At 38.2% G+C, this 23,962-nt stretch overlaps 1 protein-coding gene across 5 annotated transcripts in view; it reads right to left on the reverse strand.

Moving 5' to 3' along the window:
* The window catches only part of RUNX1T1 (RUNX1 partner transcriptional co-repressor 1), a 148,081-nt gene that overhangs the window by 3,656 nt on the left and 120,463 nt on the right, over positions 1 to 23,962 (reverse strand). For all 5 annotated transcript variants that reach the window (XM_045861281.1, XM_045861280.1, XM_045861282.1 and 2 more), the window contains 3 exons: positions 18,424 to 18,492; positions 12,791 to 12,981; positions 1 to 948 (listed from right to left, as the gene is read on the reverse strand). The exon at positions 1 to 948 is cut by the window's left edge and continues 3,656 nt beyond it. In XM_045861281.1, coding sequence (XP_045717237.1) covers positions 673 to 948; positions 12,791 to 12,981; positions 18,424 to 18,492 — 536 coding nt within the window. In that variant the 3' untranslated portion in view covers positions 1 to 672. The remainder of the gene's footprint in view (positions 949 to 12,790; positions 12,982 to 18,423; positions 18,493 to 23,962) is intronic.

Consider the following 23,962-nt stretch of genomic DNA (forward strand, 5'->3'; position numbering starts at 1 on the left):
CTGCTGTATTCATACATCCCACTGCAAATCATCTTTCATTTTTCATTCTGTTGACCTGGATATTATTTCTTTTCAGAAACAGGAAAAAACCGAACATCTGTTTCTCCTTCCAATATGCTGCACATATGCGTGTTTTGTAGCGGGTCTTCAAAGTTCAGTTAGCAACCCATGGACGCCATTCATCTTCTTGTTAAAATGTCTACCACTGTAGCCAATGCTCATGCCCTTGAGGGTTTTCCTCTATTTTTTTCCATTATTGTATATCAGGAACATTGTGACTTTTAATATTAGCATTTTGCTTTCAACAGCAATTAGCAATCTCTTGGTTTGCTGTTTGGTAAAGCATCGGTTAATGAGGTCATCTAGTTTAAAATCCCAGCTACTGAAAAATAACAGGGAGGAGGTCAAATCTATCATTTCATGTTATATTCTCTGCTCTCTTTTCTAAGGAAAAGATATCTTTGTTATCCACAATAAGTCATTACGACCCGTTACTGGCCCTCTGTTTTACTACCGCCTCAAGACACGGTTAGGTTCTCTCTTGCTGAAGTACTGAAATAGGAAAGTTCATCTACAAACAAACAAAAATAAAAGAACTTTGAGCATCTGAGGATGAAGAATTGGTTTCATGTTGGTCGTGTTGCCTTTCCTCTGACAGTTCTGAGTTCACATCTAGCGAGGGGTTGTCTCTATGGTGGAAGGGGTCCCCGGGGTGGTTGACCTTGGGGTGGCTGCTGGTGGTGTGTCCATGGGGCTCCCGGCCCCGCTGTTGGGCGTGACAGATGAGCTGACTGCAGGTGTGTCCCCCTGCTGCTGGGCCTGCAGGGTCTGTCCACAGATGTGGTGGTGCTTTTCCCAGTCTTTGTGCTGGCAAAATGAACCACAGTATCGGGCCGTGTTACAGCCGCTGCAGGTTTCACTTGCTTTGCGGCCACAGTTCCAGCAGCTCTAAAGGAGAAGGCGGAACAAAGCAAAATCCAAAATTAGTATGTTACCCAGGCCAAAGTCTGAGGAAATGTGCTGTGCAGCAGAGCCCCCTTATATTCAAGGGCTGTATGGGAAGAATGAAACAGGTGGGTGTGTGTATACACACTGAGCACACAGATGAAGGTTCCGCTGTGATGACTGCTCCGACTTCTCTGCCAACGGCTATGATGGCGACTAAAAAATTGGCTACAGCTCCTTTCTGTGTTAACTACAAGATCCCTTTCTTTTAGGTTTGGCTCTCTTCCCATCAAAATCCTTTGTTCACCTCTACTAACACTTGCTACCTTTACATTTTTTCCCCAATACCACCATGATCAGACACAAATCTATCACTCTGGGCAGAAGCACTGTTCTTGAACATGTAACAGAACTTACAAAGGAACTACAACAACTTTGTATTAGATTCAAAGAAATGTCATGAAGAAGACAGAGGGTTCTACTTCCTGCTCCAGCACAGGCTAGAGAGAGTGAGTCAAGAGCCTGTAACCTCTCCATGCATTTACTTTTGCCCACTATTACCAGTTAGTTATTCAGTGCATCCGGTAAGCAACTATCGACTTCAGCTCCCTGGAGAGCAGGGTCCTTGGCTCGCTTATGCTCTGGTATACATACTGTAAGCGCCCAGAACGGTGTCAAATATATATAGCAGGTGCTCAATAAACATATGAAATTCATGAATCTGACAACACCCAATTTGACTTTGAGAAATTAAAAATACTAAAACTGGATAAATACTAAGGAGCTTTATTTACACACAGTGTATTCCAGCTGATGGAGTTCCTTCTAGCTCATTTGCTCCTCAGCAGCTCTGGGTAGTTGGAAATGTGGAGGGAACTAAAAACCTAGACCCTAGCAAGCCCAAAGCCAGTGATCACTACTTTCTGTGAGGTGAAAAAGCCCATATGAGGTTGCCTCTGATTTGAACTTTGAAATAAACACATCGTGAATCAGAACACAACACACTAAACACAGAGGAGCGCCTCCCTGCATGGGTTAGATCCTATAGACCCTAGGAGGAGGCGAAACCTCAGGAGGCCAGCTTTAAAGGACTGTACAGTGGTTCCTTTGGCAAGACCGTCCCCCCATTGTGAAATGCTGTATCAAGCGATCTTTTGGTGCCATTCACCTTTTTATTCTTTATCTTTCTTGGTTTCAATTATTTTCTAGCAAAACAAACTTCTAATTGGTATCTCCAACCAGCTCATGGTATGTGCATGATGGTTGTGTCACAATTAAAATGCATTTTTTAAAGTGCTGATAGAGATGGATGTTTAAAAATCTTTCCACTGCGTCCCCTGCATTTATTTAACTTGAAGTATGCTGGTTGTGTGGCTTCAGGTGGGCTTATGGCACCCCCAGTGGGACGTTGGCCCAGCACTCTGGTATGTATTAGCTTCACCACTGTGCAAAATATGCGGAGAAGTTTTTAGCAGGCATACTAACTTTGCTATGAAATAAAGGGGATCATAGAGTTTCAAATGCTGGAAGCCCACCAACTCAAAAACTCTAATTTAAAACTTCTAGAAAGAGTTCAGTTCTATGTTCTTATTTCTTTACCAGTCAGCAATTATGGCCCAATGAAGGGAGGAAAATAAAACCCAGAAAAACCTTAAGATGGCAAATGCTGGCCAATAAGAGGTGTTTTAAGTGACCATTGAAGAAATCTATGGTAACATCATAAATAAAAATAAATTTAAAATTAATAATCAGTGCTAGAGCACATTTTTTCCTACCCTAATTTAACCAGGAGACTAACTCAAAAGATGTTTACTTGTGATCAGAGGTTTCATTACCATAACTTGAATCCTTTCTCTCTCAAAATTAATTCAATCACATTTCACGTACAAATGACCCTGCAAAGATGTGCACAAACGTGGGCCTGGCCCATCCTTCGGAGTAGTGAGGTCTGACAGGGCTCTCAGAATAAAGTTTACATCCTTGAGGTTTAGCCACTTTTAGAATAATGCCAGCTGGATCCTGGAACAAGCTCAGCAAAGAAGTGAAATTACTAAATTACATCAGAAAATCCCAATTATAGAACAGAGACTCAGATCCAAAACAATATTTTAAGGAAATTAAATATCTAATCTAAGTCAAGTGGCTTCTTTAAAAAAGACCCTGGTGTGAGGGTATTTTCCTCTGGCAGAGGCACACTTTGGCAGACACAACAGTGGTGACTGCCCGGCACTCAGTGCCGCCGTCGGATTGAAATCAGATGTAGGCACCCTTCTCAATTTGAGCTGATTAAACACACAGACTAAACCAGGTAATTACAGATGCATGTGTTGGAGGGTGGAAAGACGAGACAGAATGGGGACTTCTTTAATTTTTAAAGTGTTTTCAAAGATGGGAACAATTTTACAAATAAAAAAAGTGGAATTATGCCAAATATAGAAACAGATGTTTTGGATCGTGAAGCTGCTGGGAATTGAGCCTTCTTGCCTAGCGTGGCCTGATTCTGACCCAGAATTCAAGGGCTCTGGCTAATTTTACCTCTAGTCCCATTCCCAAGCTGTTTGATCAAATTCATTTACCACCCACAGCTGGGACAAAAACAGCCTTCAGCTGTAGGAAAGTACAACAAAGAGCAATTCAAATGACCTGGTGGGAAAAAAAACCTACATATTTTTATTCCTCTTGACATGGCATTGCAATGATTGTATAGGGAACTTTAGCATAAGTGTTCAACTAACAAAAAACTCCGAAGTGCACATTCCTGTTTTAAAGCTCATTAGAAAGCAGACAAAAATGATTTCTATTAACATATTTCTCTTGGATGGCTTTCCCGAGTTTCCTGTTGGCTAATCTGTACCTGCGAGACTGATGACTGACCAGGGCACTCGGCCCCTAACCGTCCCACTGCTGGGAACAGCAAAATGTATAGAATCGTGTGAGCACTCTAATCTGAACCATTGCAAGTGTCTAGGCTTTCTGCTGTTCACAAAGGTGGGAACTAAAAATTGTGTGCGATGCCCCACAGCACAGCCACAAAGGATAGGTATAGCGATAAAGGTGGTCAATGATTGAATGTAATTTTACATTTTGAATTTGTACTGTCTTATATTCAGGCTAGTATTTCCTAATATTGCTCTATTTCTTTGTTTGTTATCTATTTTATTATTTTTTAAATAACTGAACTTCCTTTTCAGTCCCCGAAGGAATGGGGCTGTTGACTAAATTACCATAATACTGTAAAACAATGATTTTCAACCCGTGTGCTGCAAGAATTTTTAAAACATCCAACACCTGACTGTACGGTCAGGGGCACCGACCTCTTTCCCCTCAGATTGTCAAATAAAAAAATGACAACAGCCATCACAACAATAGGCTTCTGGTGTGAATGAATCAAAATTACACCTATTTTTTTCCTTTTTTTGTCAGATTAGCATAAAATAATCATATACTTTGGAGTGCTGCAGAATTTTAGCAATGAATTTATGTGTGCCATGAGATTAAAAAGGGTTGAAAGTTGCTGGTGTAGAAGGCCCAAGAATACTATTTCATAGTAAATTTTCATCCCCAAATCTCATGGCGCTTTATAGTCTTCCCTTATTTGAGATAATACATTCTCTTTTCAGCATACGAATATTTTACTCCCTATCAGAAAATTGGGAATTAGTTCACTGACCAAAGTTAGGCTATGACTCAGATGAAGAATATGAGACTGAACACAATGCGCCCCTTTGCTAAATGTACTAATTCTACAGACAGAAATGGAAATTATGGATCAAAGCTTTCTAATGCCAAAGCAGCATGTCAAAGCTTATTAATACTCTGTTTCATAGCAGCAATTCTCTTCATCCCTAAGAACAAAAGTATTTCTTTCCTCTTGTTATTTTAGACATAGAGTGAATGGTCTTTTTGCCCTCCGGGCAAAAACAGTATCTTTTCTGGTTCTTGTTGAAAATTCATTCTCCAAGAAACAAAACACTTTTTTCCTGAATTACTGTTTTTCTCCAGTTCTTACATACCTGTAATTCTCCAGGAAAAAACCTCTCATATGTAAAGGATGCTCAATAGATTCAGTCGAATGTTTATAATTACAATTCCCAAAATTAAAAGAACTCTACAGAAGGTAACAACACTATAATTCACACTAAACATCACATCATACATTGCTCTTGGCAATTTTAAACCACTTTCAAGTACATTTTGCAGCTTAGGAAAGTGATGCCCCCCAAAATCTGAGGATCAGAGAATGAATAACTTACCTAAAATCACAAAGATATGACATTACATAGTCAAGGTTTGATTTGCCCAGTCTTAGGACTGCAAACCAAATACTTTAGAAAATGCCACATTTTGTCAGTTTTGGATCTCTCTTAGGGCCTATTTTGGTGGGAATAAGGTTAGAAGGGTGTTAAACTCTCGAAAGAGCAGAGGTTAGGCTAAGACCAAAGGAATCTGGAGCACCAAAGACAAGTTATCCTGGCATGTACTGGAAATGGCTTGCAATTTTGACCAGCTTCTGAGTCAGCCTGTGTTGGGTTTCACTTCCAACTACATCACTTAGTGGATTTAGAACTACAGGCAAGTTACTTAACCTCTTATGGACAGAAGTTGGAAAACAGGAGTAATAACTGCAGGGTTTTCAGGATTGTATCAGTGCTAAGCACAGGGCCTGATGTTCAGTGGGTCCTGAACAAATGGCAGAAACTAACGAGATACCACTTCCTTTTGGCACTGGCTGAAAGAAAATGAGACTACATCCAATCGTACACAATACAACCTTCAGAATTAGAGCTCGTGGCTCCTGTGCCTCCCCCCACAGGCAGCTATACAGACAGAACGTGAGCTGACTTCCCCTTACACTTCGTTACTGACCAATTGCTTTTTCTCTATCCTCATTGTCCTCAGACTTCCTACAGATTCACTACTACTGACCGTTCCCCTATCCCTCCTTTTTCAACTCCCCTTGTTGAAATTCCTTCAAATTTTGGGTTTCCAAGACACTAGAATTTGATTCTTATACTCTAACTTCCTCTTCTGTTTGTTCATTTTCCTCTAAATACTTGGCAAGGGGGGAAGCTGGAATAAACAAAAGAAAATATCATCTTCTTCCATACTTCCCTTGTCAGATCTCGTGGTTTCAACTATTACATGTTTAAAAAAAAAAAAAAAGACTCAAACCTGTTTCTCCAGCTCTCATTTCCTTCCTGAGCTGCGCTCTCTTACTTTGAACTGCCTGTTCTACAGCTCCACCAGAAGGCTCCTCTGTCACCTAAATCCATATTTCCTAACCCTGACTCTCTGGTGTGGTCTATGTCTGTCACTGGGAACATTCAGGCCCAAGACCTTGCCACCTTACTGGAAACTGCACTTCCTTCAGTCCCTGCAGCCCCGCAGGGTCTGTCAAACCCCGCAGACCTGGTTTCCATGGTCTCTTCCTTCCTTTCCAGTCTCACGGTTACTGTCCAGATTTGTCTCTGCCCTTCCCGTTAGAATATCTTCTTAATTGGTTTTGCATCTCTCACACTGCTCATTTGTATGGTGATGTGCTATAAAATACTTCTACTCATCTTTATTTGCACCTCTCAACCACCCTGCAAAGTGGGTCACATAAACATCATCCCAGTTTTGCAAATGAGAAAACTGGAGCTCCAGGATGGGAACCGTGAGATTACTCCACACCCAGTGCTCCATCCAGTATACCATGAACATCTACAGATTCAAACAACTGGACTTTTAATAAATTAAACAAACAAAACTATCATTGTACCACAGAATTATAGCTCATGCTCTGGAAGCTCTGAATTCTTCTGGGAATCAATTGGTCTGATTTGACTGTGAGGACTCTGCCAGGAGCGCTGCTCTGCTAGCCCTGCGTGGTAACCCCATTCTACGGAGTCCACGTGGGTGGTTTGGGCCACACTGTGCAAGTTCTACCGGAAATGGTCCCATGGATGCTGGAAGGAGCAATCAAGATGAACCTCTCGGAGTGACCTGCTCACGCTATCAGGATTTTTGTAGGTTCCAGAAATATAAAGTTTAAAGATACAGTCAGTGTTTCTGATTAAGTGCCACAAAACTGCCCAGCTTTGACATACACTATGCGGTTCTGCACCTGTATAGCAATAATGAGTGAAAGCCGATGCAATCTGGAGGGACATACCACTTCGGTGGCTTAAGGCCCCAAACTAACCATCAGAACAGTGCAGTTTGCACTGTCTGTTCTGTGCTCACTTCCAGCCATTCATTTTGATCACCTAAACTAAAACAAGTCATGGATCTTAAAGAAGAGATGTTTCAGACTCTTTTAAAAATAGATCCAATCTGACTGTTAACTGGAAAAGAAAAACAAGTATAAAAGTATGAAAACAGGAAATAAATATGAAAACCTAAAATAAACAATTTAAGTTGGCCAGATTCAGCAAATTTCCTTTCTTTTGATTTATGCTACTGCTGACATTACATTCTTGGTGAGAACATTACATGCTGTAAAAAGAGAAACTACAGAAAATATCATTGCTTACATATGCCCGAAGTGCAGCATCGTTCTGTTACAATAATGATAACGCGTCTCCAATCCCAAGTAAAGTTAGAGAACTTGGAATGACCTCAGAAATACATACACCACTACACAATCAGAAAAAAAATTCCCACGACTGCCCTGTGGCTATGAAGAAGCTGGACCGGGAGGAAGGCAGCCTGGACTGTGATCCAGCTCATACTTGCTGCTGCGAGATGCCAGGGAGAGGCCTAACCTCCTAAGACTCAGCTTTTACCAAATGCAAAATGAAGACAACAGCCCTGTTTACCTGAACTCATAGGAAGAGTAAAGGAGCAAAAGTACAGAAAGCACTTTTTATCACATCTGGTGCAGAGTTAAACATTCATTGTAGGCCTTCTTGTTTGACTTCAGGCAAAACAAACTTCCTGTCACCCCCAATAACTATGCTGGCCATGGTTCCCACATGCCTGGGCCAGTCTGGTTTATAGGACTGCCCTGACCCAAAAAGAGCACCCTCTTTCACTCTGACAAGTGTCCCTGTGTGAATGATAAATTACAGGGCACCCCCCCCACACACAATACCCATGTGTTATTTTCCTGACTCCATGCTTTCTTTCTCTACTTAGTCATTTCCAACTCTCCTTTCTTCCTTCTGGAACTTTTCCATTCTTTACAGCTTACCTTTCACAACCATGAATTTTTCTAAGCAGACTGAACACTACTAGGTCTATTACACATGTGTGAAAATGGAGACAGGGAAAGAAAGACTAAATTCAGAAATTACAGATAGAAAGAGTCCTTAACATAAACAGTTCCAAAGAAACACATGATCAGCCACTCCAAGCCTCGAACTCTGCTTGTGACTCCGAAGTTTAGGTTATTTCTTCAAGTTCCCATGACAGAGAGAGGGAATTTGTGCATTTCTATTATCTACAGTATAGTTTTATAGATTCAGATCATAAAGATCATATATGATCTGGGTAAGTGACGAGTACATGTCTATTACAGGAGGTGGCTTCTAGTAAGGAAGAGAAAGAGGAAAAAGAATGTTAGTCAAAAAACTTTCCTATGCCTTGTGATGAAGGACTGTGGAAAATATGTGCAGATTATGCTTTGCATTACTGTTCTCAAACATGTTAAATTAAAATGTTTATGTAAAAAAAACTCTTAAACAACATGTGAGGTAAGCAAATAGCATCTTTTTCCTTATGAAAAAGCAGAGGCTGACAACAGTACAATGAGCCACTCGAGGACCCCCAATGTGGTGACTGAGCTGGAGTCACCAGAGAGAAGACCTGAGCCCCAGAGTTCAGGTCTTCTGCATCCTTTTCCTGGATTCCTTCTGCCACACCCATCTGTCTCTGAGCTTTGCTAGCAAAAGATGATCATCACACTGGTTGAACATGGCCTTTAAGTGGTATGACCATATATAATTTATTACCCAAACTGGGACACCTGAGAGTGAAAGAGGGCACTTTCGATAACTAGATGGGGACAACAGAAGTAACCTGGGAATATCTCAGTCAAACTAGGATGTACGGGCACCTTGTACCCCTACCTTTATGTATTACAGAGCACTCTCCTGATTTTCACATGAGACAGCATGAACTATTCAAGCTTTTGTGTTCTATTTGCCCTTTCCAATCCACTGATGAGATCCATCTAGTTGGATTAAATAACTCATCTGAATTCTTTTAAATGTTTTAACTAGTGTTGTTCATGCACAAAAACTGAAGAAAGTTATTCCTTCACCACCTACACACACATCTTGGACAGACTGAAGCCATTAAGTTTCTGAAGTTCGCTCAAGTAAGATCATCTGATGGGTAGACCCTGAACCCCACATGTCCCCTGAAGAATCACAGCTCCCTCTTCTTCCCTGACAGCTAGAGGACAAATGCTGTCTGTTTTATCTCATGGGTATCAAGCCAGTACATCCCCAACACCACTAGCAACCATCTCGATCCAACCATCTTCCTCCTCATCTGTCTCCTGCAACAGTGGTCCCTCCTTTTCATTTCTTTGAATCTCTCTCCATGCTGGAGCCTGAGAGATCTTCCCAAACACTCATCAGTACAGAGTGTCTGTGCTTCCAAAGCCTAGCAAAGCTTCCCTTCCCCTCTTCCCTGCAGAGGCACTTAAATGCCCAGTGCCAAGGAAGCAGTGACAAGGCACCCAGGGGTGTGGTGGAGAAGGGGGCAGCTGCTGACATAACTTAGTGATTTGACTCCTCTATTAATTGTAGGTAACAGGAAGGCAGGGACCACTGTCTTCAGTGCCTAGCGCTGGCCTGACACAGAAAAGCTCAAGAATTTGTTACTGAAAGAAAAAATGAATAAATGGATGTCAGTAATTTACAATTATATGCATCAAGTAACAAACTGCTTTGGGAAGGTCACAAATATGATTTTTGAAAGAATGCCCATTAATTTCTGGATGCAGTTTTAAAATCAATGGATTCAACATTTAATGGAAAATTTTTCAACCAATTACTATGATGGCCAGAACTTGTTCTTTTTTTTTTTTTAAGAAAACAAAGAACAATTCATAAAATTTCTAAAGTAAAATGCTATGTAGGTTTTATTTGGGGCTGAATGGTTAAAATTCAACCAAACCTCCTGCATATAAAAACAGCAGAGAATTCTGAGAAGTACCTACACTGTCTTCTCTGTAGCTCAGCTGGGCCGTGCAGTCCTGATCTAATCGGTCCCCCACCCTTTGTCAACCATACTCAGGCCTGGAAGAGGGACTTCTAGCCTACCTAGGCTGAGGAAGCCAGAGCTGTTCTGGCTCTACTGGGGGAGGAAGAAGAGGCAGGGAACCAGGGAGCTTTCTAAACTTGAGGTGATTTGCAATCACTGGTAGGGTGACTTTTGTCAGATTGCTTCTATTAATAGGTGTACATTCCTGAGTGTTAAGGAAAGAACAGGGTGCAAAAAATTAATGTTGGAGTCAAAGCTGTGACCTCAGTCTTATGTGAAAAGTAAAAAATTCCTTAGGGGGAACAAAGAATTTATCTATAAAATTCCACCTAACAACCGGGCTAAAGGTACAGCTGAACTAAGTCTACCACTAGGCACAGTGGTAATGTTCTGGGATGTTGTCATTCCTTAGAGGAGAATTAGCAACATTAATTTATAACTAATAGATTAACCCTTTATTTCTTTGTGAAGTCCTTGGTCAAAGCACTTTTATAGTATAGTGTGCACACGCGTGTGTGTACTGACTTGTGTGCAAGTCTAGAAGAGACTCAGCTACATTCAAATGAAATAATCTCCTATCTTTTGCTCTCCTCTCTCAGGAAATGTCCATGTTACTTTTGTAGAAAAGAGGCTTAATCCTTTGAGACATCAGTCCTTCCCCCACCAAGACTTAAAGAGTGGACTTTTTTTATCTGTATCCCCAAATTACCATAGGGAACCTTCTGAAAGCTCCTTCTCTCATTGCTGCAGAACAACGTGAAGACTGACAGCATGCTGTGAGTTCCGGTTTAGCTTCTGCGATGGCCCAGTTGTGTAACTCTAGTCGGGGGAGTTTCCTCGTGGCTGAAATGATCATGTCTCAAAGTCCTAGCCGCTGTGTAAGACAGTTTCACTCATCTTCACATCATATAAAAGATCAAAGCTTATGGAGGCTCAGTGTCTTTCCCGAAATCACAGAATTGTGGGAGACGCCACCAGGAATTAAATTTGGCCCTCTGAATTCTGCACTCTTTCTCCTGGCATAGTGTGCTTGTGCTTTAAAATCCTTGGGAAATCATCCCCAAAGACCAGAGTAGTGCTATATTAGAGACCAGTTTCCCAAGAGATCCAAAAAGAAAAAAAGAAAAGAAAAACAATCACTATAGAAAAATCACTCATACCTAGATTTTTTTTATCTTCTCTACTACTTACCATAGCTACTGTTTGATTCATCATGTTTTTATAATGCTCGATACTATGATCAAGATCATATGTTTTTCTGGGTATGTTTTAAAGATAAAGGTAAAAAGCTTATAGATACTGAAGCGATTACAGCATGTGATAGGACAAAGACCAAGACCTAATCCTCAGTCTCTTTCTAGATATTCCGCCTTCAGAATTTAGTGACCTACAAAATACTCAACATAAATAACAGACTTGAAACATTCATGTGAAAGTGATAATGTTTTAAGAATGGCAATGACTGTGCCGCCAAGCATTCCTAACTTGAGTAGAGGAGGGCAAATTCTCTCCAGAAAATGCTAACGATTCTTTTCTTAAGCACAAAACCAGGTCCTTAAATATCTTAGCCATGGATGCCGATAAAATTGAATTTATGTCTAGTTTAATTCAACAATGGAAAAGTCAGCAATTAAAGTGCAGATAAACTTCCCTTTGTCCCTCTTTTCCTGAGAAACTTTCAAATGTTGAAAATCAATTCCTTTTGTCCTCTTGATATTCATCTGCTACACATTAAATAGAAATTCTGGGCATAGAGTGATTCCCACAAGGTCTTTCATCTACAGAAAAGCCTGGTACAAATTAAATTCTTACTCTCCCTCACAAATTATAGATATGTATTATAGTAGACCATTGATTTATCAGTTCATGGTCTTGCTAGTTCAGCTAATTGTAGTCCTTTATGTAGTTACTTTGGGGTTGGGGTTGGTGGTGCTGTATCAGTGTGGGGCAGTACCACGTGCTTGGACTTACAGACTATTTTAGAAAGCATTCTGTTAGATACTGTGTTTTAGTTACTTCCTAGACCTTTGAGTCATTGAGGCTATGAGTGTGTGTATGTTTTAATATACTGGAACAACACAAAATAATATTGCCTCTGGCAGGGACGTTATATAATAAAATGATCATTTTAACTATAATGAACTAGTTATTACCAATAACATGCAAAAGAAGACCATGCAGAAAATCCCTTAGAAATGTTTAATTGACATAAACATTACTTTAGCATTGGATTTAAGGACCAATAGTTAAGAAAATGACTTTGATCCCAGGCATGTAATGTGGTTTTGGAGAGCACGGCTTACACGCGGTATCCCTATTAAATCCCTTTTGTTAGAAGGGAACCCTGTACACATGCTAACACACACAGCTGGGTTCTTGGTGATAGAAAGTCATACAAATTTTACTTTAATCTGTTACCTCTTAAATATATTAAAAACGTTCTTTGGCAGAGTTGTTCTTTTAGGTCTTTCATAAAGACAAAATTTGATCACCTCTTCTTGATCAATTCCTCACGTGCCAGAACTCCCCAAATTATTCTAACTTTTCCCCAAAGATACGTTTGTCTGAGGTATCTCATGGATCGAAAAACGGCCACTCTAATTCATGGAGGCTATCTTCTTCTCTTGGAAGCTCCCACGGCGTGCCTCACCTCACTAGAATCCTCCTGCTGATTGATGACAGCGAGCGCGTCCTCCGCCGCCTGCCGCTTGGCCTCAGCAACTGTACGCTCCATCTTGGCCCGCTCCGTCGTGATCATGTCGTGGGCTTTCCGCTCAGCTTCGGACACAGCCTTCTGCAGCTCAGTCATCGCCTGGCGCTTCACCTCGTTAACAGCCTCCTCTGCATGCCAGGCACACCGAACCGGACAAGAGAACAGTTCTCTGTTAGCATAGGACCGTGGACACTGTGGGCTGTTGAACAGAATTCTACAGAACAGGCATGACTGGCATCCCCTTTATTGGGCAGTTCGTCTGGCTATCTAAAACAACAGCAGATTTCTGAAATTCAGTTAGGAAAACGAAGAGTGGAACTTCAATTTGCAATTCCAGGAACATTTCTTAAACTACTGATAACATTACTATAACTTTTCTACCACAACTATTACCTCCAGAAAGTACTGTGAGACCAAACTAAGTATTTGAAGGACAAAAACAACCACAAGAAACCTGTCTGGATAACTCACACACATAAACAATGTGGTCTGTCATGATGCTGTAGGTCAGTGATCTTCAACCAGCATGCCAACAGCAGGCATGCTGGTGGGCTGCAAGAATGTCTAAAACATGCAATACCCACTTAGGCAGGGGCACTGCCCTCCTTCCCCTTAGGCTGTCAAATTAAAAAAATGACAACAGCCAAACACAACCACAGCCATCCGGTGTGCATGAATCAAAATTATATTTATTTTGTCGGATTGGCAAAACATATATTTTTGGCAGAATTTTAGTAATTACTTTATGTGTGCCATGAGATGAAAAAGGGTGAAAATCACCACTGTAGATTAATATGAACACAGAAACTACACGGGTAAAATTTTTAGACAAAAGAGAAAGGAAATTCATTTTACACATAAACATATGTAAGTGCAAACAATTATGTTAGTGGTAAAAAACAAAAGCACAATAGTGAAAAGGTAATTCATATAGCAATTAAGTTAATGCAGACCTTTTAAAGAAAATCGATGATGAAACAGACAGATGATTCAGCTTTTCTTTTTCTTAAATCATTTCCTGAGTAAGGTGGATATGTGTCTTAATAGACTAAATGACAGAGATTTTTCAAAATCATTTCCTCATTTCCAAATTCTAAGCTGTTGTCTATCTCCTTAATCAAATACGGGCACGGCATCACACAGCCAACTGTTGCGCTGGACAAATGTAACGGAACCACACCACAGGCCACAGCCACTGGGCCCGACCACAAAGCCTGCAAGGTGCCAGGTTCACTTTTTAGTTTTGGCCGTGGAAAGTGTGCAAAGATTTCTCTAATGTACAACATACAATTGACAACTAAAACAAGTAATTTCTATTAAAAAAATTAACTGTTTTAATTAACAAGGGAAAATATCCTCCCCCTGAATTAGTTTATCTAATTTTCATCTTTATTCAAAGCAAAATGACAATGATTAATTGAAAATTTAATAAGCAGTAATTATTAACTTGGCAAACCTAGTACCAATTAACACTCTATTAAAACTAATTATGACATGTTTCAAGTGCTTGCACTTAATTGTTTCACCCACTTAAAAAGCACCCTAATTAAATGTTCTGTTTAATTAAAAACATCGATTCCTAATAAAAATGTTTTACTGTAGATTAAAAATGTAAGAGATGCAAATACTTTTATGGTTTCTTAAATTTTTATGGTTTATTTCACACGTCTACAGTCCATGACTTGAGAATCATCAAAAGCCCTCCATTTGTAATTAACTGTCATGACTTTTGTAGACTTCCTCATTTTAGCAGCATTATTCCTTAAATTCATTCATCTGCAATTACTGTCTGATAGGTTTGATAAACTGAAATATAAGGGAAAGAGCCAGACTGGAAGTATCAACTAAAATATCTTAAGCCTTCACTATTTGCTTTAAGATATGCATTTACATTCTGAATACAAGCGGTATATTGCAAAGAGCTTGCAGCAAGTTCTTCACGAACAGGCGAAAGATGCCTTTATTACGCTATCATAACCAGCTTGGGGCACCAGGGAAGTACTGCCCTTCTAACTATACAGCCAGGGTCTAATTTAGTTTGAATATTCAAAGTGAATTAAAATTCTATCTAAGTGGTAATACAGGACAATAATTTTTGCTTACCATCAAAGCTGTAGCTTGACTAATTGCATATGCAAATCAGGCAATTTATATTTAAATTATGCATTCCTATTCTAATCCCACAGGCATATACAGATCAGCAAAGAGAATTGGTAGGACATTTGCAAGGTGCTTGAATATTTATTACCAACTGCAAACATTCACTGATTAGTTGAAAAAGAAATATATTGAAGAAAACATTCAGTTGCAATTTAAAACCCACCTTTATGTTAGATTTTTTTCAAATAAAGACCTTTTGTAACTTTAGAATGTTTTTGTTACCTTTGCAGTTACTTTTTAAAATATTACTTTGAAGTGAAAACTGATTGAGTCCTTTAACATTAAGACCCCAAATGCTTTTAAATGTATGATATGTTATTATATAGTATTATTGAGGCAATATAAATACTTGAATATGGTCTATAGATTAAATAATAGTGATGTAGCAATGTCCCTGTCCTCATTCTGGTAACTACTGAGATTATATAAGAGGTGTCCTTGTTCTTAGGAAATACACACTGAAAAGCCTCGGGTAAAGGGAGATGACACCTGCAACTTACTTTCACATGTTTTGGGGAAAACTATAATCCGTCACAATCAAAGGAGGGAGGAAAGGAGAGAGGGAAGAGAGAGAAAAAAGATATTAAAGCAAATGCAGTAAAATACAAAACACTGGGTGAAAGGTATAGGGTAATTTTTTATAATATTTTTTGGAACTTTCTGCCAGTTTGATATCATTCAAAATAAAATGGTGGGAAATATTACATGATGTGCTTTTAAGCACAGAATATGCTTTTGCAATTACAATTTTCTGTGAAAAGGGATGCATTAGGTATAGTACCCTGACTTTGGAGAGCTCTACCTTTGATACTTTTCAAATGCTTTAAACTTTATTTACTGCTCATTTGCCACAAAGGTGTAATATTATGATGCATACCATTTTCATTGCAAGACACAGTTTATAGGTTTTTTCTTTAAAAATCTGCTCACAGCAAATTTTAGAATCTTGGGAAAAGCTTCCAAATTGTAACAAGCTGAGTGCAGATGTCACACTCGGCCCTGCGTGTTTCATTGTGTTGGATGCCTCCACACAGCTAACACCAGAAATGCTTTCTAAGACGCCTAGAAAGACAAACATTGTAAGCAGTTATTCAAAACTTCAAAATGAAACTGTCGTCCACACTTCAGGAATTTAATACCCTCCTTAAAATTTAGCATCCATCCACAGAAAACTATTCCCAAACTGTTATGCAGGTTAGGGGTATCGCTGTGAGAAGGAAACAAGTGGAATCAACACCACAACCACGTCATATTTTAGCCTGGAGATCTAACATACATAACAGGCACATCTAAAAAAACATTTCGAACATTTACTTGATGAAGTTTAACTCTTAAGAGAATTCATGGACACAGTAGGAAAAAGTATTTAGCTTCCTCTACTCTTGAAGTCTTCATAACATATAGTAGACCCAGAATTGTTAGAGAAACTGACAAAACAGACAATAAAGAAAAATAATAATGGACTCGGTACATTACAACATGTCAACAGAAAAAGCAAAACACCTGGTTAACTGGACAATACATAGTGCAGTTTTTTTTCTTTTTTTAATAACCACTTTATTGTTAATATAATTAAGAAACTATGAAATTCACTCACTTAAAGTTTATAATTCAATGATTTCAGTATATTCAGAGTTGTGCTACTGTCACCACAATCCATTTTTAGTAATGTGTGTAGTGCAGTTTTGAATCTGCTTCCAATTGCTTACCACTTATGGTAGGATTTCCTTTGTGCATAGCTCTTCAAGTTGACTTTCCAACAAAGGTGGTATGGCCAGAAAAATCTGCTCTCACTTAGTAGTAGTCAAACAAAGAACTGAGCAGATAATAGCACAGAAGGGATTTGGATTACACAAGACTTTACTGCCAATTTTTCTTTATGAACTATCAAGGATTTAACTTGAATGCATACTCGTATAAATAAGGGAAATGCAAAGTTTCCCTCAGCGAAAAAATGTCATCCTTCTGTGGTACAAAATATGAATTCTCTGTACCTCTTATTGGAATAAGATGCACTAACAGCTTAAAAATGCAAGAGGAAAAAAAAAGGTTAGAAGAAAGATGTAGGAATTCCTTCTCCAGGTAGGTGGCACCCAGCATGTTCTAATGGCTTAGGAGTATCCATCACTATTATCTACGTAGAAAATCTTAGAAGTGACATTGTAAATCTGGTAAGACTATACTGCTGAGCAACATATATATTTAACCTTTTGCCTTTAAGCTGAGTGGATTTATCTGACTTGCATATCGGACATGCAAGAGAGCTTTCTGGTTCTCAGGCTAAGTTACTAAGCCTAGAATACTATCAGATTTTAAAACTCCTTACAGCTCTTATAAAAACAGGTATTTCTTAGAAAATCTATAAAGACACTTAGATAAGAGCCAAGTGACCAGAAAGTCAGAAAGTTACATACAACTATGCACACACCTGAGTCAAAGCAAAACTCAGAGAGAAAACTTTTATTAAAAAATCAAAACAAAAAGTGCTTTCCCTTGACTCTTGCTCCTTGATTAGGGTTCCCAGCCTGACACCCATGTGACTGCTTGCAGAAATAACCATTTTCAGTTCCCCAGCTCAGATAAGCTACTTTAACAGTTGTAGCAACAGCAGCTCGAAGCCCCACGATGTGTCTGTCACGTTATCTTTAACTCTTGGAACACGTTTGTGCTTTGTCTCCTGAGTTGGTTTCTACAGGGTTTTTGCCCAACTTCTATACATAATGCTGGTGTCCCACCCAGATTCTGCCACCTGAGCTTCTGTGAGCCAATCAGTCTATGAGTCATCAGGAACTTTAAATGTGCTTCAAAATGTAGAGCAATGTCTCTGAATGAAAAAGCAAGTGCGTACATGGAAAAGAAAAATAGAAATTCATCAACTTTGTCATTTAACTTAAAAAATATTTAGCTCTGATCATTGAATATTATTAATTAGCTTGAAAGATCAATTGTAAAAACTGGTCATAACCATAAAATTTCTGGGTGTCTCAATAAGTCAGTTTTTATGTGGTTTTTATTAAAATTGAAGAATTCAGAAGAAAAGGCTAAAAGGTATACAATTTAAGTTATAAAACACCAGATTTTTTTTCCACAAAGGAAAACTTGCATGCAAGGGGACCATTCTAGTCCCCGAAAAATAGGGGTTTATGATGGAAATATCACCAGGCTCTCAATTACAGTAGCACTAGCAGATGCTACTGAAATAAAAATTATTTCATGTTCTAATCAGGCCTGGTTTAAGAATGTTAATCAGGATTTTTACATTTTGTTTTGTTGCAGGGGTGGGGGGCTGTTTTGTATTGTTTTGTAGTTGTTAGCAGTAAAGTCCTTTCTTGTCATTCTTCACATCGCTGCATTTAACAACTGCACACAGCTGCCAGAACACGAAACTCGTGTTTTTAAACAATTCTTACCAGCTTTCTTCCAGATCTCCTCTGGCACATATCCAGAAGCAGGCCTGTGAAGGAATTCCCGATGTGCATCTATAAAAAGGATAAAGAGCAGTGGAGAGGAGGGAAGCACATGAGCACTGTTATGTCATTACATCGAGCACAAGCAAGCTATGCCCATTCTTTTGGCTTCTTTACAAAAACACAGTTTTAAAAGGCTAAGCATTTCACTTCTAGAAAATAAACAAAAATAGCAAGACCAGTCATCAGAACTCAAGGAAAATAGGCCATTGGTCTAAATGCCTTACAGGTTCAAAGCTGAAGCAATTTTAATGATTTCATTATACAATATGTTTGAGAATACTGTTCCCAGTGTGGATCGCTATGGGAATTCCTAGGGGTATATTTCATTTAAAGAAAATAAACTGTACTGGTAGTTTTGCTTTCAAGAGTCAAATCAGTAATTTAAAAAAAATCTAATGTTGGGATAATAATATTTCCACACGGCTCTGCCTTTACCACCTTTGAATAAATGGTGACCCTTACTGTGCGGCTAACAAGTTCTCACAGTTTAATTAATTCTTAAAATTATACTTTAGCTTTTACCATTTTCACACAAATTAGATCATATGTATTTGACATGGGTGAAAGCAAGAGAGAATCATTAGAATGGATTCCCATATTCAGTTAACCAAACAGAATTAGCACATGCTTTATAAAAGAGAAAATGAAGGTCCACTTTAAATACTGGCTTATCATGCTCATAAACTTTTAACACTTTGAGAAAACAGATAATATAATAACTGAATAACATATTCCTGGTAATGACATGGTACCTTTTATGTATTTTACATACCCATAAAAATTAACTTTAAGTGTACATAGTATTTCCTTGGCTAAAATATTCACTACATTCTTCTATACTGAATTTTCAATGAAAGTACATGTAACTAGATATTTTGAGAAGGAAAAAAAACATCACCTTAACTTTAAGTAATGTAACAATCATTCGATTCTTGATTAAGTTTCAAGTAACTAAAATTTTCTCTACCTGTGTGTGTGAAGTAGCAGACCAATTTTATTAAACAATATTTTATCTAATGGAATGTTGAGAGATAAAAGAAAGCTCATCCAGTGTTCTATACTTTGCAAAGCTAAAGAATATCGAAAACAGAAGAAAAGTAATCAATTTAGCTAAGTTTGTATCTTTATATTTGAATGCCTTAAATACATTTGAGTGTTTTGAATCCAGTAGGGTACATAGATTATCATTTTACCAACACACAAGACATTCCCAGCGATTTTGAATCAGAAAAAGCTTATTATAGTTTGGTGAAGGGTACATGAAAACTTGGTACAATCTTTGCAATGTTTCTTTAAATCTCAAATTATTCCAAATATAAAAAGGTTATTTAAAAAATTTACATTATAATTTTATGACCTCTGGGTAACTGGACAGACTGGAAATACACATGCATTCTATGTGCCCTTTCATTTCTATAAAGTGACAAAACGCAAAAGTTTTTAAAGTAATTTCCATCCATAAGAGAAAGAAACCTAGATAAAACAGATTGGTGCATATATGACTACAAGAAAATGTGACATAGCTAATGAGATTTGTCAGAATTACTTTCCACACCACGACAAAGGTTCTCCAGAACTGCAGTGCAGTGAAGTTCACACTGAGCAATATGACACAATGAAACAGATTTACTTGCGACAACTTTTAAAGATAGTTTTTTTAGAAAAAAGATTTGCCGAAGTATTGTTTATTCTTAAAGGAGGCAAGAACATACAATGGGGTAAAGACAGCGTATTCAAGAATGGTGTTGGGAAAATTGGACAGATACATGCAGAATAATAAAACTAGACCACGTTCTTACACCATATATAAGAATAAGCTCAAAACAGATCAAAGACATAAGTGTAAGACTCGAAGCCACAACACTTCCAGAAGAAAACACAGGCAGTAAAATCTCTCACACTTCTCTTAGCAATGTTTTCTTCTGATATGTATTCTTGGGTAAGGAAAACAGGCAAACAAAAAAAGTAAATGGACATCAAATTTAAAAAGTTCTGTACAGCAAGGGGCACCATCAACAAAATAGACAACCAACTTACTGAATGGAAGAAGATATTAGCCAACGCTACATCCAATGAGATGTTAATATCTAAAATTTCTTTATAAAATAATCCTACAGCTCAGCAGCAAAAACACAAATAATCCAATTAAAAATGGGCAAAGGACCTGAAGAGACACTTCTCCAAAGAAGATATGCAAATGGCTGACATATGAAAAGATGCTCAATGTCACCAATCATCAGAGAAATGCAAATCAAAACCATGATGAGCTATCTCCTCACAGCTGTCAGAATGGCTGTCATCAAACCATCAAACAACAAGTGCTGGCGAGAAGGTGGAGGGAACCCTGGTGCACTGTTGGTGGGAACACAGACTGGTGCAGCCAACTGTGGAAAACAGTATAAAAATTTCCTCAAAAACTTAAAATCAGAACTGCCATGACCCAGCAATTCCACTTCTGGGTATGTATCTGAAAAAACCCAAGACACTAATTTGAAAGGATATATGTACCCCTATGTTCATGGCAGCATTTTTTTACAATAGCTAAGATAGGGAAGCAACCCCCGTGCCCATCAATGGAAGAGAAGATAAGAAAGTCGTGGTACATACAGGGGTGAGCGAAAATAGGTTTGTGAGTACACAAAACACAGACTTCATTCTGGTGTAATTATTTATTAATTTGTATTTCTCCATATGAACAACTGCAAACCTACTTTTGCTCACCCCTGTATATACAATAGACTACTACTAGGCCATAAAAAAGAATTAAACCCTACCATTTGCAGTAGCATGGATGGACCTAGAGGGTATTATGCTAAGTGAAATAAGTCAGAGAAAGACAAATACCACATTATTTCAATTTGTACATAGAGTCTAAAGAGCAAAATAAACAAAATAGAAACAGACTCATAGCTACTGAGATCAGACTGATTGTTGTCAGAGGAGAGGGCCATTGAGGAGGCTGGATAAAAAAGGTGAAGGGATGAGGAAGTACAAATTGGTCGTCACAAAACAGGCACAGGGATGTAAAGTACAGCTTAGAGAATACAGTCAATAATATTGTAAAAACTATGTACTGTGTCGGGTGGATACTACCGGGGGGAATATTTTGTAAAGTATATGATTATCTAACCACTATGCTGTATACCTGAAACTAATACAAAATAATACTGAATGTAACTTAAAAATAAATAAATAAAAATCACACACACAAAGAAAAATGTCTGAGGACAAAAAAAATACCTTCATCAAATTACCAAAAAACTTTTTTTCCACTTACTGAATTATAGAAAGATCAACAGGTCCATAAAATTATTTTTTTTATAAATGGGAATCATTTCATAGGGAACAGAAAAGGCAATGCTAGGGTATCCAATGTCCATGTATAAAAGATACCAAATTAGCAGTCCCAGGCAGCACAGACAGAAGAGTTAGTTCTGGAGTTCAGTGAAGTTGAATCTCGGTTTTAACATTGCCTAGCCAGGTGACATTGGGCAATACATTTGCGAGCACCGCTGTGAGAACTGAATGGGCTCCTTCCCATTACATGCTTGGCATGGCACATCCTAAACTCTCATTACAAATTAGTTGCTACTACCCTCATGATTCTTTAGGAGGTTGTCCAGTTAGAATAGACACATACTTATTTTCTTATAAATAAGGTAAAAAAAGACTTTAAAGTTTCTTTTTTTTCTCCTAGCACTTAAATCCACAAATAGCACAAAACTTTAAAGAAAATAAAACCATTGAAGAGGTTTAGATTAAGCAATAAATACCAGTAATTTTTTATTCCCTGAGTTTATGTCACTTAAAGATAGATAGCAATTCACTATCTTAGTCCCCTTGGTGGAAAGTCCTCAAATTTCTTAGATGATATTTTTTAAAATTTTATTTTAACTTTATGAATGTTTATAGCCCTCAATTTACTCAAAGATAAGGTATACAGCTCAATCATCTGCCCACCTTCCCGTGTGCTACACAGGAAACATCATTACAGTCCATCTACACCACATGTCGGAAAGTTGTGTGGCTTTTCACACACCTGTCTACACCTAACCTAACCTGATAGAAATACCAAAGCCAATCAAGCAAATTTTTAGTCCTCTACTACTTTGTAAAATAATCATTTTTCAAAACAGCAGCAGACTCTGAAGGCAAATAAATAATAAAATATACATATATTTTCATATATGCATACATATTTCACAATGTCCCCTTCAGTTCTAAGTTAGTATGTCCTACCAATGGAAAGAATGGAGTCATCATGATGGCTGTACTCCTCAGAATCTATTTTGATACAATGATGAATATACATAAACCAAATGACTATAAATGTATACACAAACCAAATGACTAATACATTTAATATTTCTCTCCTGATTATCAGCAATGACAGAGTGTGTTTATGCAAAACTGAGTTTAAAAACAAAAAAGAATCTTGCAGTTAATATCACAAGAGAACTTTTCTTGTATGAGGGTAGGACTTTGTTATTTTAGCATATTGGCTAATTTAGACAAACCTATGAAAAAGACCTAATTTTCAAAGGCTCGGATTCTAAAGCTAATTTTTAACCATTAGCTCCTGGGTACCTATAAAATATCAGTTGCTATAAAATGGGTAGTTTAATAAATGTAGTGGCAGATGAAAAGAAGAGCTTATACAAGATGGTTTAAAATGTGAAACATATTTATCTGCATCTACAGAAGGATGGAAAACTTACAGAAAAGTCCTTCTAAATTAAGTTTAGCTTGCTTTGGGATGCAAATTCTTAGGTGCAAGAGAGGAGAAAAGCCTCCAGAAGACTGCACACATCTATCAAGAGAGGAGAGCCAGTCAGGGTGGGGAAATGTGAAAGAATAGAAAGCAACAGGTGACGCATGAAGAGATGGAGGATGCACTACACTTACGACAGAATGGAGACCATTGGACACTAGATGCAGCGAAGGCCACCATCAGTATACATGAAGGGGTGAGCTGATAGCCTTTGGAGAACCAATGTGACCTCACATGGCCCTGGACAGCAATGCTCAAAGCTTGGCAGCACCTACGTAAGGCCTTCATCCTGTAGTGGGCACAATGAGGCTGTGATCATGACAATAGCTATTACAAAACCATCAAAAGACAGGAAGGGTTAAGAAAGTTCATCTTTACAAATGCTAGGTATTTTGGTTTTCAAGGATAATAAATTTGGAGATGTTTGTATTTTGTTTCAGAAGCCCAAACCCAACCGAGAAGCCAGCAACTCCATTAGAATTTCTATCTTTAATAATAAAAATACCTAATGCTCCAGGAGGCAATCAGTCATGTCTTCTTGTTAAAAGATGAAATATTTTGCTAACAGTCACATCTTTTTAAACACGATATACTTAAATACACTAGGTACTTTACGTTAGGAGCTCAGCTCAGTGGTCTCAAAATGAATTCCATGATGCAATTGAAAGGAAACAATACAAATGTACAAAACTCTAAACATTTATATGC

Source organism: Phyllostomus hastatus, unplaced genomic scaffold, assembly GCF_019186645.2.
Source record: "Phyllostomus hastatus isolate PE091 unplaced genomic scaffold, TTU_PhHast_1.1 phas_scaffold_21, whole genome shotgun sequence".
In the NCBI taxonomy this organism is placed as follows: Eukaryota; Metazoa; Chordata; class Mammalia; order Chiroptera; family Phyllostomidae; genus Phyllostomus; species Phyllostomus hastatus.